The 17,704-nt window shown below is 45.8% G+C and overlaps 1 protein-coding gene across 1 annotated transcript in view; it reads left to right on the top strand.

Annotated features, from left to right (window-relative positions):
- LOC104410494 (histone-lysine N-methyltransferase NSD3-like) overlaps positions 1 to 16,873 on the top strand; it is a 29,021-nt gene extending 12,148 nt beyond the window's left edge. Inside the window, 16 exon segments of the mRNA XM_010020671.1 lie at positions 421 to 466; positions 1,012 to 1,142; positions 1,698 to 1,826; positions 2,479 to 2,605; positions 3,210 to 3,407; positions 3,948 to 4,118; positions 7,828 to 7,977; positions 10,280 to 10,436; positions 10,955 to 11,157; positions 11,615 to 11,727; positions 12,543 to 12,812; positions 13,622 to 13,738; positions 14,120 to 14,261; positions 14,751 to 14,857; positions 15,377 to 15,581; positions 16,632 to 16,873. Of these exon segments, the coding sequence (XP_010018973.1) occupies positions 421 to 466; positions 1,012 to 1,142; positions 1,698 to 1,826; positions 2,479 to 2,605; positions 3,210 to 3,407; positions 3,948 to 4,118; positions 7,828 to 7,977; positions 10,280 to 10,436; positions 10,955 to 11,157; positions 11,615 to 11,727; positions 12,543 to 12,812; positions 13,622 to 13,738; positions 14,120 to 14,261; positions 14,751 to 14,857; positions 15,377 to 15,581; positions 16,632 to 16,873 (2,508 nt within the window).
- The last annotated feature ends 831 nt before the right edge of the window (positions 16,874 to 17,704 follow it).

Raw genomic sequence — 17,704 nt, 5'->3', positions numbered from 1 at the left:
TGCAGGCTTGCTGGAAGCACCCCAAGATGATGCATTTCAGTGTCTCCCTAACCCAGCGAATGCCTGTTGAGGGGAACTTGTGCTCACAGAGGTCTGGGGTTCTACAGAGCGTCAGGGTCTGCTGCCAACACAAACCCCATCCTGCCCGTGGACACAGATAAAGCTTTCCTGTCATCTTCATGGCCCAAGGAAGTGATTGGAAAGGACCTTGCTAGGGACCATGTGGCTTCCTTGTCTCCCAGCACTCAGCGTAGACAGCTAGGATTAAAGGCAACGGGACAAGAAGGCTCCCACTGAGAAGGGGATGGCAGCCTGCGTCTGAGTTCAGAGATGCTAACCGCTTAAACTGAAATGTTTTCTTTTTAATACTAGGGAGAAAAATTCCTCTGGTTTTAACTCTGGGTTTTCCTATTCAAACAGGTTGAAATGGTTCCCCTGACAGCAGTGAAGACAGGATTGCAGAAAGGTGAGTGACAGACAAAAAGAAACTGTATTTAAACTTCTGGCTCATCACGCTTGGGCAGCGGGGTTTGCTCTGTGTGAACTGCAGAGGTTGGAATGCTTTGTGGTGACGAACTGATGGATGCTGAACTTGATTCTCTCGTGAGGGTTTGCTGGGTTGGTTTCTGTTGTTTGTGTGTTGCTAGTGGGAAAGGTGGTGTTTGTTAATGTGGTGTGAGCACATGATTCAAGTACTTCAGAAAAAAGAAGTCGTCTGTGCTTAGCTGTGTTTGAAAGATGAACAGTGAAGAGGCAACTTCCTAAGGGTTTATCCTCTGTCCTAGACAATTTAGTAGTTGCTCTGCTGAGTCAGCATGTTCAGAAGGCTCTCAAAAGGTCTTCCTAAGGAGGTTTTCAGTTATTAGCTCTTCAGGGAGACCTGAACTAGTATCAAAATTAAGGCTGCAAATAAAGTCCAATTCCGGGCTCTCCTCTTTCTTTTTCCTTTATGAATTTTAAGCAGAAGGTTGAGAACACAGATTAAAACTAATCTCAGTGTGTTGTGTTAAGGTGCCAGCGAGATTTCAGATTCTTGCAAGCCTTTGAAGAAGAGGAGTCGTGCCTCAACCGACGTGGAACTGACCAGCTCTGCTTACAGAGACACGTCTGACTCCGACTCCAGGGGACTCAATGACTTACAGGTAAAGGCACGTTGTTGCTCGCAGGGATTTGCTCATTTCATCTCTTTTAACAGGCTTTTTGGTTGTGTATTGCTGAAGATGTGAACACTATTTTCTACTTATTTCGTGTCTCTTATTGTCTGAAAAATAAAGCCTGGTCCTTTTCTTTCTAATCCCCTCCATTGTGTTGATACAAAGAAAGATAGAATCTTTCTTTACAACTGTTCCTATTTCTTTGGCTGGAAAAGCATAGGGTTAGATCACTGCTTTGGCTTGCTCTTGGGAAGGTTTGGGGATTCTTTGGGGATTGGGAATGCTGCTGGTCTTTGGCATAAAACTGGAGTGTCTGGGAAGACTTTAAGATCAATATCTTTGTGGTTGGTTGTACAGGTAAAAGCTATGCCAAGCGCTTCTTGGGTCATTCCCATGAAGTTCAGCAACTTTCAGGGATCTTTTGCATCTCTTGATGTACTGAATGATCTTTTTTTAATCTGTGGTGACTGAAATGCTATTTCACAATGGGGTTGTCCTTTGGAAGTGTCTTGTTTGAGTGCCTGGGATTTCTCCTCTTTGTAGGGTAGTTTCGGAAAGCGTTCGGACAGCCCCTCGGCTACGGCTGATGCTGATGCCTCTGATGTGCAGTCAGTGGACTCCAGCCTGTCCAGGAGAGGGACTGGGACAAACAAAAAGGACACTGTTTGTCAGGTAAGGGATGGAACTGTAAAGAATTGATGGGCCAAAGCTCTATCATCTGTTTCTGTTGGTTTGAGCTGACAGACTCTTCAAATTACACCACGTCGTTTTAACCATGTCTCGTAATTCAACATCTCAGATAAAACATCAAGGCTAAATTTTAAGGAGTTTTCATAAGGCCTCCTGCTTGCTAGAAAGCTCAAAAGCCAGAAGGTGCTGCTAGCATAAGTAGAAAAAGTAGATGCTGTTTTCTGCTCTACTGGAAAATTCCAGATGATCTTTCAGGCTGGGACAGAGTGAGAATTTTCCAGTATTTTGGAAGAAAATCCTGGAATCTCCTGGCCAGTTTCCTGGTCTCTAGTAAGGGAAGAAGCTGCTCTTGCTGTTCAGGTGCTTGAGAACATGAGGAGTCCAGAGGGCTCCTGCTCTGTTCCTCCTAGCTCTGTCCATGCTCATGCTGCTACGAGAGCAGGATGCAGCAAGTGCTGGCGTTGCCCCCAGCCCAAGCCTGGCCAGGTCTGTGTGAGGTGCGGGGCAATTCTCCCACCTCACTTGGCTCAGAGGGACTTCAGCCTGTTCCTTGTCTTTGGTAAGCTCTGGTTGTCTTACATGGTACAACAGGGACCTCCTGTTCTCTGCTGAGCTGCTTGTCTGCTTGCTCTAGATCTGTGAGAGCTCCGGCGAGGCTCTGGTGTCCTGCGAGGGCGAGTGTTGCAGCGTCTTCCACGTGGAGTGTCTCGGCCTGAAGTCCATGCCTGAGGAGAAGTTCATCTGCACTGAGTGTAAAAACGGTGAGTGTGTTCCCCTGTCTGGGAAGTGGGAGGGATCTCCCTCTGCTGAGGAGCTGTTCTCGGGTGGTGAGTTCCATGGGTTTGGAGGGGGTTTGGTTGGGTTATTCTATTGGGCTCTTTACTTTGAGGGTGCTGAGGCGCTGGCACGAGTTGCCCAAAGAAGTGAATGCCCCATCCTTGGCAGTGTTCAAGACCAGGTTGGACAGAGTCTTGGGCAACATGGTTTAGTGTGTGGTGTCCCTGCGGGGGGGGGCGCCCCTGCCTATGGCGGGGGGTTGGAACTGGATGATCTTAAGGTGTTTTCCAACCCAAACCATTCTATGATCCTACTTTTTCAACCTCTGAGGCCAGATTCTCATTTCCTGCTTGGCAACTACTTGGTAAGAAGAAAGAACTGCTTAGAGTTTTACTCAGAATAAGGGACTTTTATGTTAACAGCAATTGCATATTTACTGTAGATTAGAGCAGCTCCAGAGTCTGAAGGGAAGGAGCCCGTGTTGCTCGAACCACTGTAACTCTGTTCACTTCACAACGGTTTTAACAACATCTGTATCTCAAAGAATTGCCCGTTACAGCTGGGATTCCTTATTCCTTCTTTTCCCAGGAGAACACACGTGCTTTTCCTGCAAGCTCCCTGGCAAGGACGTGAAGCGCTGCTCAGTCAACACGTGTGGTAAATTCTACCACGAGGCCTGTGTTCGGAAGTTCGCCACGGCTCTCTTTGAGTCCCGGGGCTTCCGCTGCCCGCAGCACTGCTGCACTGCCTGCTCCATGGATAAGGATATTCATAAAGCAAGCAAAGGTGAGAGCAGAGCTGGCTTTGAGCAGCGGGAGGAAGCTCAGACATGTCGTAGTAAACATGAATGTAACTTTACCCTTAGTAATGCAATGAGGAGTGAGGGTTTCCTTCTTAACGTGGTCGTTAACTTCAGTCTGGTTGGGTGGGAAATCGGCTGCTCAAGTGAACCTGGATCTACAACCCAAGTCATCTGCTGTTACTGGGCTTAATGGAAGTTAGGGTCAGTGGTGCAAGGCCAGGGAATGTTGTTGCTTGTTAGAAGATACTTGGGAGTGACTTTTAGAACAACTGTTTTTCAAGAGAGAAAGAATCCTTGTAGAAATTAACCAAAATACTTCAACAAAACAGGCTCTGGAATGACTAAAACCATGTATTCTTTTCTTAACAGAGTTTTCCAGTTAACTTTGTGAAACTTGTAAAGATGTAAATGTTTCCTTTTAATCCAGTACTCTGGGTGGAATCAAACCAGCCTTGCATCTGTCTGGTGTCTTCTGCCATAGCCTGACTCCAGGGTGACACGGTGCATTTCTCTATATTAAACAGGTCGCATGGTGAGATGTTTCAGATGTCCCATTGCCTATCACTCAGGAGATGGCTGTATTGCTGCAGGAAGCTTGTTTGTGTCATCCCACATTCTCATCTGTAGTAACCATTCCAAAAGGAATCACTCCTCATCAGCTGTAAATGTAGGCTTTTGTTTCGTTTGTGCAAGAGGTGAGCACACTTGTTTTTTCCCCCCTGTTTTATAGTTCTGTGGTCACTTTGTGCAGTTTAGTGATGAAAAGAATGTGTTTCCTAAAGCCCCCTTCCCATAGGATGCTCTGGGGTTCCAATGCTGCCTGTGATTGTATCTTTTTTGGTCAACACTTCTCATGAGCCTTCACTTGCTGATATTTGCTGGTCAGAAGCAGCGGGAGGTCCTCAGGAGCCTACTTGTTTTGCCAATAGGGAAGAGTGGATGGGAAGCCCCCAGTTCCAGCCATTGCATGCTGAGGATGGATGCTGTGTGGTTACTCACTGTTTGTTGGGCAGAAGGGGATCCTTTTACCACTCCCAAACTTAAACCTGGTTAGATTGTTAAGGCTAAAAGGTAGGGTGTCCTCATACTAGAGCAAAAATCATTTCAGTTTATAACTTCCCATCACATTTGAGCACTTCGGAAGGAAAACATTTGCAGCACTGCATGAGCAGGTTTCATGCTAGAGTTTTCCATATGCCAAAATTCTCTTTTGTTTGACTTTTGTTTTCCCTTTTTTTCGCTTTATTTTTTACCCACTTGTTACTTCCATGGCTCTGAAGTCACCACTCTTCTGCAGGGAGCAGGTTGAGAGGTTTTGGTGCATCAGTTGCTTTAGTCTCTTCATGCAAAAAAGACAATTCTTCTCAGATGAACCAAAGTGACACTCTCAGGTGTCTGAATAACAGCACGTCTCCTGCACAGTACTGCAGGAGTTGGCTGGATTCTTCTCAGCTTTGAAAGTCACTAATAAAGAAGTGAAAAGGAGATGGATCCTGAAGATCCTGATTATCACTTGTGTTCAGTCAGTTGGAGGGTTAGGAGGGGAACGAGTGCCTTGAATTTGCAAGAGCAGATAGTAATTGAAGATCTTTGGATAGGAAGGGAAAGATGGTGCCAGAATAATTTCCTTTCTACCTCTCTCCTTTCTTCCCCTTTCCTCATTTCCAAGTAATTTAGAAGCCATTATTTTAAATATATCTAAATAATCCAGAAGCTAAGAGAGAAACAGGAAGTTTTAGAATGAGCTTCAGAAAAGCTCCTCTGAATGTGTAAAGAGATGGTGACAACACAGTTCAGTGTTCCTCCTTTGTGGGCTTAATTAAACATGTGGGGCTCACCCCAAAGCAGGATGTGTGGGATGGGAATCACCCCAGCACTGCATAAAGGTACATGTGCAGATTTGATGATGTATGTGTCTTTATGCCCTTTGATTTTTAGGTTTGAGGTAGCTTTATATCTGGTGCGTGTTTAACTTTGACTGATGGTATTAGTACACCTACAAAAGCATTTTTTTCGGAGGCAGTTTGGTGCCAGGGTCAGAGATAGGTTTATGACAGAAGAGTTTCTGTGCCTGGTTTGAATATTAGCTTAGACATGTCTCTTGGCAAGGTCCAGCAGTGGCTTTAGTCTGCCCCTGGCAGTATTAACAGGGGGCTGATGTCTTGTCCTGCTGCTCTGCTCCTACACCAGGTAGGTCGTGGGGTCTTGGCTGACGCGGGTGTCGCTGGTCTTAGTTACGAAGCTGTGTTAGTACCAAGGTGTGAATGCAGAGCAATGGCAGGATTCTGCCACTGGGCTTAGCCTAAATAGGATGTTTCCTACCAATTTCAAAGCACCGTGAAGCTGTAACACCAAAATACATCGCATGATACTAACCAGCTAAAGACATTCCTTTGAGGTTGTGCTTTATTACACCTGGAGACGCCAGAAGCCAACTTGAGATCCAAACACCAAAGAGGAACCCACTTGGATCATACATCTTGCAGTAGTTTGTTACAGATACATGTAAAGGGAAATCTTCTGGGGCATTTTGACTCCAAGTTTTGGCTACTTACTCTGTGACACAAAGGTGTAAACTAGATGCCTCCTGCTTCTCTTGGATAGAACCTATTGAAAAGCTTTATTGAGTACCTGCTATTTGGCCACCTTATATATATACATATGACTCGGGAATCAGAATGTAGGAGTAGAATTCCAATGCTCAGTTACAGTGAAGGAGTCTTACACGTGCTGAAGATGCAGACCTGCATTTGTTCTGAAAAATAACCCAAGTGCACAAGAATGTTCATGCTTTTTTCTTTATTTTCTCTTTCATTTGCCATTGCTTCAGTGATTCTGTTCATACCTGAGCCTGGCTTCATCAGAGTTGAAACTACAACAATAGAAGTAACCTCTGATCCCCAGCAGGTGGAATTTCCTGCCCTGTCTTAGTTACTAGAGCTTGAAAAGCTACAAACAGCTGCCACTGCCTGAATCCTGTGTATTTTATAGCAACTACCTGCTCATTCTTCTAGAACATTCTCTGAGGTTTGTTACTACTAGGTGTAGCTGGGCTCAGGACCCAGTGTGCTTCATCCAAAAAAGATTGTGGGAGGTTTACATTTAGCAAACTCCCTTTGTGGGTTGAGTTGAGTCCTGTCTAGTCAGATGTGGTCAGCGTGTGAGGGACAGGAGGTGAGGGCAGGAGCTCTGAAGACATGGGGAATGCAATGCTTTAGAAGTACTTGGGCATCCGTATGGAAGAATGGCAGTTGAATTAGTTTTAGCTGAGATCTGAAGGAGATTTAAGTGTTACTGAAGTGAGAGAACGTAGATGTGGGACAATCTATGCCATACACAGACTTGCTTATCATGAGGAACTCGAAACATGGTGTATTTTAAGTCTGCTTGTTCACCTTCCAGAAATAGCCTTTGTTAAGCATGTTTTAGTTCACCTGATGGCATGTGTAGGTCAGGCTTGTTTGTGACTCCTCCTATGGACATGTTCCAGGGAGGCTGATGCCGTTCTCCCCTCCAGCAGTTTTTAGGCACCCCATTTCCAAAGCTTCTCTACAGCATCCAGCTGTGTGTGCATCCCACAAGGGGAAGAACTGGTGGCTGGCTCGGTAGCTCGTCTTTCCTGCTTCTTTGGCTCTCAGTGGCTCTGCTCTTCCCACGAATTACTGGCCAAGTGCTTCTGGTCTGTAGCTGGGAGTTCTCCCCTGGCTCTGCAGAGGGGTGAGGAGAAGCTCTTCTTGGTGGAGGAAGACAGAGAAATGCAGCACATCATTTGAAAGCCAGGCACAGAGGAGAGGGCAGGGTCGGCGGAGCTTCACTTACAAACAGCTGGTGTAGGGCAGAACTTCATCCCTTCTTCCCCTCTGGTGCCTTCCAGAATCACTGATTCCCCTTGTTATTTTTCTCCAACAACTATGAAGGCAAAACACTGTCATAGCTAATAAGAGGTAGATTTGTAGGAGGTGGGACAATGAGATCTTGGATTCTTGCTTTCCCAGCTTGTAGCCCCAGGTAACAGCCTGACCTTTGGTGCAGTGTCCATCACCCTCAGCTCTCCCAGTTAGCTTGCTTCTGTCACTTGGGAGGGAGGGTGGATCACACACCTTTACAAGCAGGGCTTTTCTTGTGCTCTTCTCTGAGTGCACAAGTGAAGGGTTGACATTCCACTTAGGAGCAGCTTATTCATCCTGAGTTTCGCCAGTTCAGTTGAATTCAGCCTCTGGAACACACAAACCTCTTCCTTAGCGAGGCAACTTTCTGTCAGCCTTTTCTTTTTCTCCATTTCCTCTTTTGTTCATTCCAACATTATATGCATTAGAGGTGTTCATTTGCTTGATTTTATTTTCTCCTTTATGGAATCATGGGTAGTTTCATTGCAACTCATCTCTTTCTGTTTGTTTCGTATAGGGCTGGTAGTGCAGGATCATTCAGACCCCCTGTTCAGTTCATATGCCTATAAGTCCCACTACCTACTGAATGAGTCAAATCGTGCTGAGTTGATGAAATTACCTATGATTCCTCCTCCTTCGTCAGCTTCCAAAAAGAAATGTGAGAAAGGTAACCAAAATAGTTTCTTTCTCTTTAATTTTCTTTTGCTTTTTCCTATTATTTCTCTCCAACTCAACCGAGGAATGTCTGCTTGTCAAGCACCACTTATTGCTTTCCAGTGAACTTCACTCATTGATTATTGTGAGCCTGTGTTCATGTCGTTGGCAATTTTTGTTTCTTTTTTTATTACAAAAGGGCTTAAAATAATTGCTGTCACTAAATTCTCCTTGAAGGAGGTTCAGTCCCTTTCTATCTGGCTTAGGCTGCTCCAGCTTGCAGGAAGCTATTGACACTGAATGTGAACAGGAGGCAAATAGAGCTTGATGTTGTGGCAGTTCAGTGCTTACCAGGATGATGTGAAACAGCTTCTTAAATTGGTTTTAGGTGTGGAAGAAGAGGGGGGGATGTTCCTTTCCAGCTTGTGCAGAGCCTGAGGGAAGAAAGGGCTTTTCAGGTGGAATGAGGGTGGGAACCATGTCTGGAGGATGGCCCGAGGAGGAAATAGTGAGGTTTTGCCTGTGTGTGTGTCCATTCACCCCTGGGCCTCACATCCCGCCTCTGCTAGACTGGGACCTCTGGTGCTCCTTCCTCTCCCTTGGGATGGGTGCTTGATCCCTGAAGTGAATCACAGAATCATGGAATGGTTCGGGTTAGAAAGGCCCTTGTCCAAAGCCCCTCTCCAGGTCTCCTGGAGCCCCTTTAGGCCCTGGAGCTGCTCTAAGGTCTCCCCTTCAGGAGCCTTCTCTTCTCCAGCTGCCCCAGCCCAGCTCTCTCAGCCTGGCTCCAGAGCAGAGCTGCTCCAGCCCTCGCAGCAGCTCCGGGGCCTCCTCTGGCCTCACTCCAACAACTCCACATCCCTCTTGGGTGCCTCACGGAGATGCTGGGGCATCCTGGAGCACCTCTGCAGGCACAGCTCTTGTCTGGACGAAACACTCATGTAATATTTTATTCCCTGTCAGTAGTTCCTGGAATTCCTGAAAACACAAATTATTTTGAGCCCTCTGCTTAGCTTGAGCAATATCTCACTAATGCATCCCGAGAGCAACGTGTTGGGTTTTACTCTTGCTTAGCACTGGAAGTTTTGTGTTTGGTTTTGTTTGGTTTTTGCATCTCTTGGCATCTTCCCATCTCAGATACAACATTGCAGTGATTTACACCAGGTCTGTATTTCCTCTGAAATAACCATTTGCGAAAGACACTTTTAAAAGTGAAAATTCTCTCTGATGGGTTTTGGGAAGCTCTGGAAAAATCCCTAGGGTTGGATTTGCCTGTTCTTAGCAGAGGAAATACAGGATTGCTCATGCAACTGGTTTGTTTAAGGAATGCTTTTTGTGACATGCACCAGTCGATGCGATGATACTGCTGAAAGTCTATAGGTGGCCAAGATTTTCTGATAAACGTTTGGAAGTTGCTATTCCCACTTCTTTGGAGACTCTGATTGAAGATCCCTTGAAATACTCTCAAGTCTCTCCCAGGTTTTCCCATCTGGGACGCGAAAACTTGTTACTTCAAATGATATCCCTATAAAAATGTGTATGTATATTTAATATACTTACATATAGAAAATATTACCATATGGGTCGTGTCAAGTCTTATTGTATGAGCTGCTCTGTTAGTTTAGAGATGAGCTGTGGCTCTCCACAGTTAATCCAGCTGCCAAAATAGAACCCAGCCAAGTCAGCGCAAACCTGGGAAGTGAACGTGAACTTTGTGCACCAGAGGACCTTTGGGCTGGGGAACAGCTCGTGGGGTGTCTCATCCTGTCTTATGTGCTCTGCTCCTCATGGAAAACTTCCCTTTCTGGGGGGAAATTGCCACTACAATCCTTTTGGAACGTCCTTGGTACAGAAAAGCATTGATCGACCTATAGGCTGCGGGGTTTGATGCTAACTGGTCGCTGGGGTTCAGTCCTAACAATGTTGATTGGAAACGGGTTTCTCTTAACAAATTTGGGGGGGTTCTCATTGTTTTGGCCATCGCCAAAGAAATAAAGCAAAGGTTTGGCCATCACCAAAGAAGTGGAAGCCAGCGGCGCTGCTCTCGGATGCAGTGCTTCCCTTGGGAATGTTGGCTTCAGAAGTAGCTGCCTTTTCTGTGGATCTGTGCTGCAGGTGAGAGCCACAACTCGCCCATCAGGCAGTCACTGCACAGTCCTTTTTAACCAACATTGTTCCTCTGGACTTGATCCCTTTCTTTTGCCATGTTTTCCTGTGGGGCACACGAGAACGTGGAGTGGATGATTCCAAATGAGTGTCGGGGGGGGGAGCAAATCCTCACTTCTATAAACCAAGCAGGGTTTCTTTGTTTAAAGGTGGAAAGCTGTTGTGCTGTGAGTCCTGCCCAGCTTCCTTTCACCCCGAGTGTCTCAACATAGAAATGCCCGAGGGATGCTGGAATTGCAATGACTGTAAAGCTGGCAAGAAGCTACGGTACAAGCAGATCGTTTGGGTCAAGCTTGGAAATTACAGGCAAGTAATTTCTGGGGGTTTAATGCTTTGGATGGCTTGAATGTACTATAGAATTCCAGGAAAGTGACTCACATCAGCTCAGTCTTTGTAAACAAGAGCTAGAAATAGAGTAATTCATCTGCTTCGTGTTGGATGTTCATGTCAGCTTGACATTAAATTCTCCCTCTTATTCCAGGCACTGATGGACACTTGGTTGTGCTTATGTTTGCTCTATAGAGTGTAATAGTGATGTGGAGAACCGGGGGCTGTCTTTAGAAGGAGGATGTCGTGGCTTGTGTTGGCTGTTAGTCACCCACAGGAACACAAGCACTTTGTGGGTGATGTTAGAAATCCACCCTGCTGCCAGCTTTCCCAAAGTTTGGAGTAAGAACTTGTCTCGTGTTGTGCGTGGTGCTCGGAACCTCGATTGCATGTGGCAGGAGTTCCTTCCCTTAGGAAAACTGGCTTTTGTTTCTCAGCCCAGCCTCTCCGAAGTGGTTCAGAGACCTGAGGTTCTTCTTTTTCCTTGTGCTTTGCAGGTGGTGGCCAGCAGAGATCTGCAATCCCAGGTCTGTGCCTCTCAACATACAGGGCCTCAAACATGATATCGGGGACTTCCCAGTATTTTTCTTTGGTTCACATGACTACTATTGGGTACACCAGGGCAGAGTTTTCCCTTATGTTGAAGGAGATAAAAGCTTTGCTGAGGGGCAAACTAGTATTAACAAGACCTTCAAGAAAGGTAAAATCAAACAAAGTTTCTAGTGGTTTATGACAAAAATTCCACGTGTTTGTGTCTCCATCACCACTTAACCTGCATGGGAATATTCTGTGGCTAGTGTTCTGTGTTCACCTACAATGCAAGCATTCTGTAGCTCCCTTGACTGCAGATAAAACTGTTTCTTTAAGTGCCTACCCATTGTGTGTCGTTGTGGGCAAGTGCAATTCTTCCACAGGCTGGGAAATGTGTAGATGGAGCTGGGGCTCTGCTGCATGGGATCATTGTTCCGTATCTCTACTGCAAAGTACCTGATGATAGCTTCATGATATACTGCAATAACTCATTCTTAGCTTGTTGTTTTTGTTTATGGAGTTCTGTTCCTAGCTTTTAAAAAAGAGAAATGAAAATACATACATGTATGGATGTGATTAACAGCTACTGGTGCTAATGGCTTTCTATTTTGAACTCCCTTGCACAGCACTTGAAGAAGCAGCAAAGCGCTTCCAGGAACTGAAAGCACAAAGAGAAAGCAAAGAGGCATTAGAAATTGAAAGGAATTCAAGGAAACCTCCACCATATAAACACATTAAAGTGAGTTGGCTTCTTTCTTTTCCTGTCTTTATTGTGTGCCTGGGTAAGCTGGGTGTTTAAATCAATCTTTGTAGGTATTCAAGGCATTATGTGCAACAATTCCAACTTGAGGAAATTCCAAGAAATCATTTTGCTGTTCCTTTCAAGAATCTTTTGTTCTGTCTTATGATGCCAGAGTGTTTGTGAAAGAGCATTTACAGCTGAAGAACAGTGTCACCTGAAGTAGAATATTGCTGGTTGTGAGCTTGTCTGGTGTCTTGGATACCTCCTGGTAATGTACTCACCTCTGTTAACACGGACCTCAGCACTAGGAGTGCCAACTGCTCACCCTGCACCTTTGACAGCAACTTCAGACACACAGGACTTGACGTTGTTCCTTTCATGGTTTTAGTTGGAAGGAATCCCAGCGACGTACTTGATAACCCTGGCAGGCTTTTGAGTTCCTCAACCAGCAGTTTCACTGGGGAGAGACTCAGGTTGTACTGTCTGGAGTCAGGAGTTTTAGTGTTCTTCACTTAAATCACTCGCTGCTGGCTTCTCTGAACAGTGTGTGTCCTTGGTTCAGTTCATGGTTGAGTGGCAGCTGCTGGACAACCAGCCATTGGAATCGTCTCCCCAGGGAAGTGGTAGATTCCCCAACACTGGACACTGTTAAGATTCAGCTGGGCAGGGTGCTGGGACATCTGATCTAGGTCATGCTTTGCCTAGAAAGGTTGGACCAGATGATCCTTCGTGTCCTTCCCAACGGAGCTGTTACGTCTGTGTTCTCTGTGCGTTGCCTGCATCATTGATTCCTTTTTCCCTTTGTTCCACAGTCCAACAAGGTGATAGGGAAGGTTCAGATCCAGGTGGCTGACCTGTCAGAGATTCCTCGCTGTAACTGCAAGCCCTCAGATGAGAACCCCTGTGGCCTGGAGTCGGAGTGTCTGAACAGGATGCTGCAGTACGAGTGCCACCCCCAAGTGTGCCCCGCGGGAGAGCGGTGCCAGAACCAGTGTTTCACGAAAAGACTCTACCCTGATGCTGAAATCATCAAAACTGATCGACGTGGATGGGGCCTCAGGACAAAAAGGAGCATTAAAAAGGTAGAATTACAAAGGACAAAGGCAACCCTTGGTATGGTTGTATGTGAGAATACAGCAACTCTGCGTACCTCAGCGAATGCACACAAAGGTTTCAGCACTGCAAGTAGATGCTTTGTGTTACAAAGACATGAAACTTCTGTAGGGGAGGCAGTAATGGGGAAATGTGCTTTGCTGTTTGGACAGAAGCATCTTAACCTTGGCTCTCACAGGAGAAAAGCTCGTTCTGGGTGACTGAGTGTGATAAGAGCGTGTGTGCGGGTTCTTGCTGCCTGCTGCGAAGAGGGGAGAGAGTGGTCTGTGAAACAGTCTGAGTGATGGTGTCCTTCCCTAAAGTGAAGATGATGAAGTCCAAGAGAGCTGGAAAGTGTAGAAAAGGCAAAGAGACCCTGAACTGACTCTTTTCCCATTAGTACTAACGTGGTACTGAGCTGTGTGCACAGGCGGCATGTAGTATAACCCACAGTGCAATGTCAGGGTGAAAGCTTTGTGTATACTCATTTAAACTGTGAGTTTGCTGCTCTTGTCCATTTTTACAAGGCTTTATCTCCTTGGCTTTTTAAAGTGTAGTTTACAGTCTCTAGAAATCTGAGACAGAGGAGGTATTATGCTGCTGTTTTCATTTTGAGCAGGATTATTGCTTAGAGCTGGTGCTCACACTCACGTCTGCCTACTAGAGGGTTAAAGTTCAATGCTTCTTGTGATGATTGGAATACGTTTTCATAGGAAACACTTTTCCTGTGCTGCTTCCCTTTAGGATGCTAGGAAGGAGGTGATAAACCCATCCTTACCTTGTTTTCCTTCCCTTCTAGGGTGAATTTGTGAATGAGTATGTTGGGGAGCTGATTGACGAGGAGGAGTGCAGGCTGCGCATCAAGCGCGCGCATGAGAACAGCGTCACCAACTTCTATATGTTAACTGTAACAAAGGTACACGTTACACCTAGTTCAGTATAAGCTGATGATGGTTGAAACTAGGGGCAAAATGCTGGCAGAAGCATCATTCCATGTTTGCTGTTACCCTCCTGTCCACACCTCAGTGTTGGTAGGAGGGTAACATCTGTGTTTCACTTTTAGTGCAGTGGGTGAGGAGGTGAAACAGAGAACCTGTGTCTCAGGTTGTGCCTATTTCACGTTGTAGCACTAATATTCAGGCTCTTTTACATAAACCTAACTCTTCAGGGAAAACTTAGCACTTGGAACCAATATAAAATAAGTGTATTTTTGCTGCCTTGGCCATTAGTAATCACTTGTTGTTTCACCTTTTTGTTTGTAAGTACTTGACCATGTCTTTTGTCTTTTGATCTGAAGGACCGGATCATAGATGCTGGCCCAAAGGGGAACTACTCTCGTTTTATGAACCACAGTTGTAACCCAAACTGTGAAACACAGAAGTGGACAGTGAATGGGGACATTAGAGTTGGACTGTTTGCTCTTTGTGACATTCCTGCAGGTAAGAAGATGCGCTGTTTTGCACCTATGCTTCTGTCTCAGTGGCTATAACTGGCTGTGGGGTTTTCCCTCTGAAATTCCTTAACACCAGCAAGGTTAATAGGAACGTTGTCATTCATTGGAGCAGAGACAAATATTTGAGTTCTGGGGATCTTCAGTTGGAGATTTTGAAGCTGAAAGCTGCTGTTAAAGCTAACTGCAGGGTTTGCTGCCAAGTACAGTGTTAACTCAGCCCTGTCAACACTTAGCACAGTGCTGAGCTTTCATCAGGATTTGTCTGGGGTGATGTTATCTTTCCATGTTCAGTGTTTCACCTGATCTCCTGTTGTACCCGGCTCTGTGTGATAGTGGACTCGATGAAATCAGTGCATTGTTTCCTTCCAAGCATCTTGCTGCTGGATCTCCAGGATAAACCTGATGAAGTGCCTCCTCCCAAGCCTGTCTTTCCTCGGTGGCTGTGTGGGTGAATTGTTTTCTCTTTGTATTTTAGGAATGGAGTTAACCTTTAATTACAACTTGGATTGTCTGGGCAATGGGAGGACTGAGTGTCACTGTGGAGCAGAAAACTGCAGTGGTTTCCTCGGGGTGCGTCCAAAGGTACGTGGATGAAAACTGAAGCTTCTCCTCCCAAATCCAGAGATCCAGTGGGCAGAGCAGGGAGCTTCTTGTTTGATTTAACTCTTTGGTTCACGCTGACAATAAGAAGTGGTAAATGCTCCATCCCTGGCAGTGTTCATGGCCAGGTTGGACAGAGCCTTGGCGACGTGGTCTAGTGTGAGGTGCCCATGGCAGGGGGTTGGAACTGGGTGATCTTAAGGTCCTTTCCAACCCCAACCATTCTGTGGTTCTAGGATTCTAATACTTTCCACCCTTGGCAGTCTCTAAAGGTTTGAAGTTAGGCACAGTTAGCGCTGTTGTGTCAAGAGTGGAGTTCATGTGCCAAACTGTGTTAATGCAGGTACACGTAGATGAGCACAGCTGGCTTTTGTAGCTTAAACTCTTATGTGGGGTGGATTCAATTTAAGTAGAGTTCATGCAAATAATAACCCCAAGTGATTAATTGTAATGCAAGGGGTTTATAAAGTGATTGTATGCTCTGATCTTTGTAACTGCCAGACAGCATTTGCAACAGCAAACGAAGAGAAGGTGAAGAATGCCAAATTAAAGCAGAAGAAGAGGAAAATAAAAACAGAGCAGAAGCAGATGCATGAAGACAACTGCTTCCAGTGTGGAGATGGGGGAGAGCTAGTCATGTGTGACAAAAAGGACTGTCCCAAAGCATACCACCTCCTATGCCTTAACCTGACTCAACCCCCTTTTGGTAAGAGCAAGCCTGTGCTTTCCTGTTCAGCTTTCGTTCCTGCAGTGTCAGAGCTGAAATGCAGCATTCGTTTAGGTTAAAAGCAGCCTATTTGCTTTTGCAGTACTACTCATTTTTAGACATACATCAGGTGGCAGTGTTCTGACATGATGGGCAGAGAGGTGTTGTAATGCTTAATGTTCTCTAATGTGTTTCATTTAGCTGCTGCTGAAGGATGGCACGTACCTTCTGTTTGATTTCTAGATGTTAAGGCAGAGCTTTTTGGAGCTAGGGCTTAGGTTATTCAACAATACAACATCTTAATCCGATGGCAGGATTTGGTAAAAGCCTTTATCTCTTTAATCTTCCTGATTCCAAAGACTTTGATGAAAATAATTGGAAGTCCAGATTAGTCTAGGATTAAATTATCCAAGCGGCTGCCACGAGTGGAGCTGAAGAAGCAGCAAGAAGCTTTTGATTTCCCTTTTTCTTATGTTCAGTGCACCTCTGCAGTCTGAGAGTTGAGCATATATATGGTCATAGAAAGACATGTCTGAATGGTCTGAGGAGCTGGGGCTTTTATGCTCCAACATATTTGTACACAATTTAATCTTCTTTTAGCCGTTTCTCACTTGTTTTCCAAAACAAATGCATTCAGGCTTCCACATTAAAGTGAACTACAACTTAGTTTGGAGATGCCTATCTGAGCAAGTCCAGACCAGTCAGAGGTGCTCTCAAATCAAACCAAACTCCCTTTGCAAGGACGTTTGTTGTTCTGCTGCCAGAGAAGGTTGAGCTCTCTTTATTTTGAGCTCTGGTTACGCACACAGTGATGGTTTGAGCCAAGTGAGGCCTAAAAAATGCACCATGTCTCAGAAGTGTTTCCAGTCAGGCTCTTAGGAATGAGAAGCAGAAGTGGCAGCTACACTAAGAGCTGATTTTGCTGAGCTTCCTTTGCATTCATCTGAACAGTTACAACACGGTGTAAGGGTTAAAGGCCGGTGCCCTCCCCAAAACGCGCTAATTCCAGCTTCCTGTGTTGTCTCTCCTCCCTTCCCCTCCCATCCTCAGGAAAGTGGGAATGTCCGTGGCATCAGTGCGACGTCTGTAGCAACCCTGCAGTTTCCTTCTGCGAGTTCTGCCCTCACTCCTTCTGCAAAGAGCACGAGAAGGGAGCGCTGGTGCCGTCGGCGCTGGACGGCCGGCCCTGCTGCTCCGCGCACGACCCCACGTCCCCCGTGGCACCCGAGTACTGGAGCAAGATAAAGTGCAAATTGGAAGCACAGAACCCCGTCGAAGAAGCAAAGGAGTGAATTTGGTTACAAACAGCCAAGGGAAGGGGAGGAGAGAGGGGCAGGCAGGCGATGAACTCGAAGAGACTGCTGGACACATTCAGTCTTTGTCATCGTCGTGTGTGGACTGGGATCCTCTGAGCGAGCAGAAGCAGGCGGTGGTGGTCGGGTTGTGTTGGTTGGTCTTTCTTTTACCCTTGAATGTGCTACAGCAGCTCTTAACTGTGGGAAACCAGAGACGTCTTAGCCTTCAAAGAAAAACCTTTTTGACAGTGGAAAGAATATTCCGTTTAAAATATGTTCTCTGAGTGTAGAAAGCAAAACATAGCAACGTATTTATTTATTTAATTTCTAAAGGGTTTTTGAAGATCTGGCTTTGCTCAGTCATCGTGTCTTTAGAAACAGAACAGCAAAGCCAAGGTCACTTCCGTGTCTAGTTCATGGAAAGGACAAAGCCTCCCCACTCCAACGCTGAGGTGCCACGCAGGCAGATGTGGGGTTCAGACCGGGTGACCCTGAGATGCCTCTATTCCAGTGCTTGCTTTTATAAAGGCATTTTGAGAAGGTAGGTTATATTCATGTTAACTTAATGAATATTGCTGCCAAGCTTTTCCAATGAGAAATGAGGTGTGTGACTTCGTGGAAGTGCTCAGAATGCCGGATCTGGCGTTGGTGGAGGAGGGCAGGAATTGCCGTTCCCTGCTGGAGCTGCAGTGGGTGTTTGCAGGCAGGTGGAAATGCAGGAAAGAGCTTAATGGCACAATGGTCATTCCTTTATCCTGCCTAATGTGGAAAACCTTCCTAGTCAGGAGAGCCTGACTGGAGCACCCTGGGAACTGAAGGCTTAGTCCT

The sequence above is a fragment of the Nestor notabilis genome, unplaced genomic scaffold (assembly GCF_000696875.1).
Source record: "Nestor notabilis isolate BGI_N333 unplaced genomic scaffold, ASM69687v1 scaffold15070, whole genome shotgun sequence".
Classification (NCBI taxonomy): domain Eukaryota; kingdom Metazoa; phylum Chordata; class Aves; order Psittaciformes; family Psittacidae; genus Nestor; species Nestor notabilis.
The sequence above is the reverse complement of the archived record's forward strand: the minus strand, read 5'-3'. Positions and strand labels throughout refer to the sequence as shown.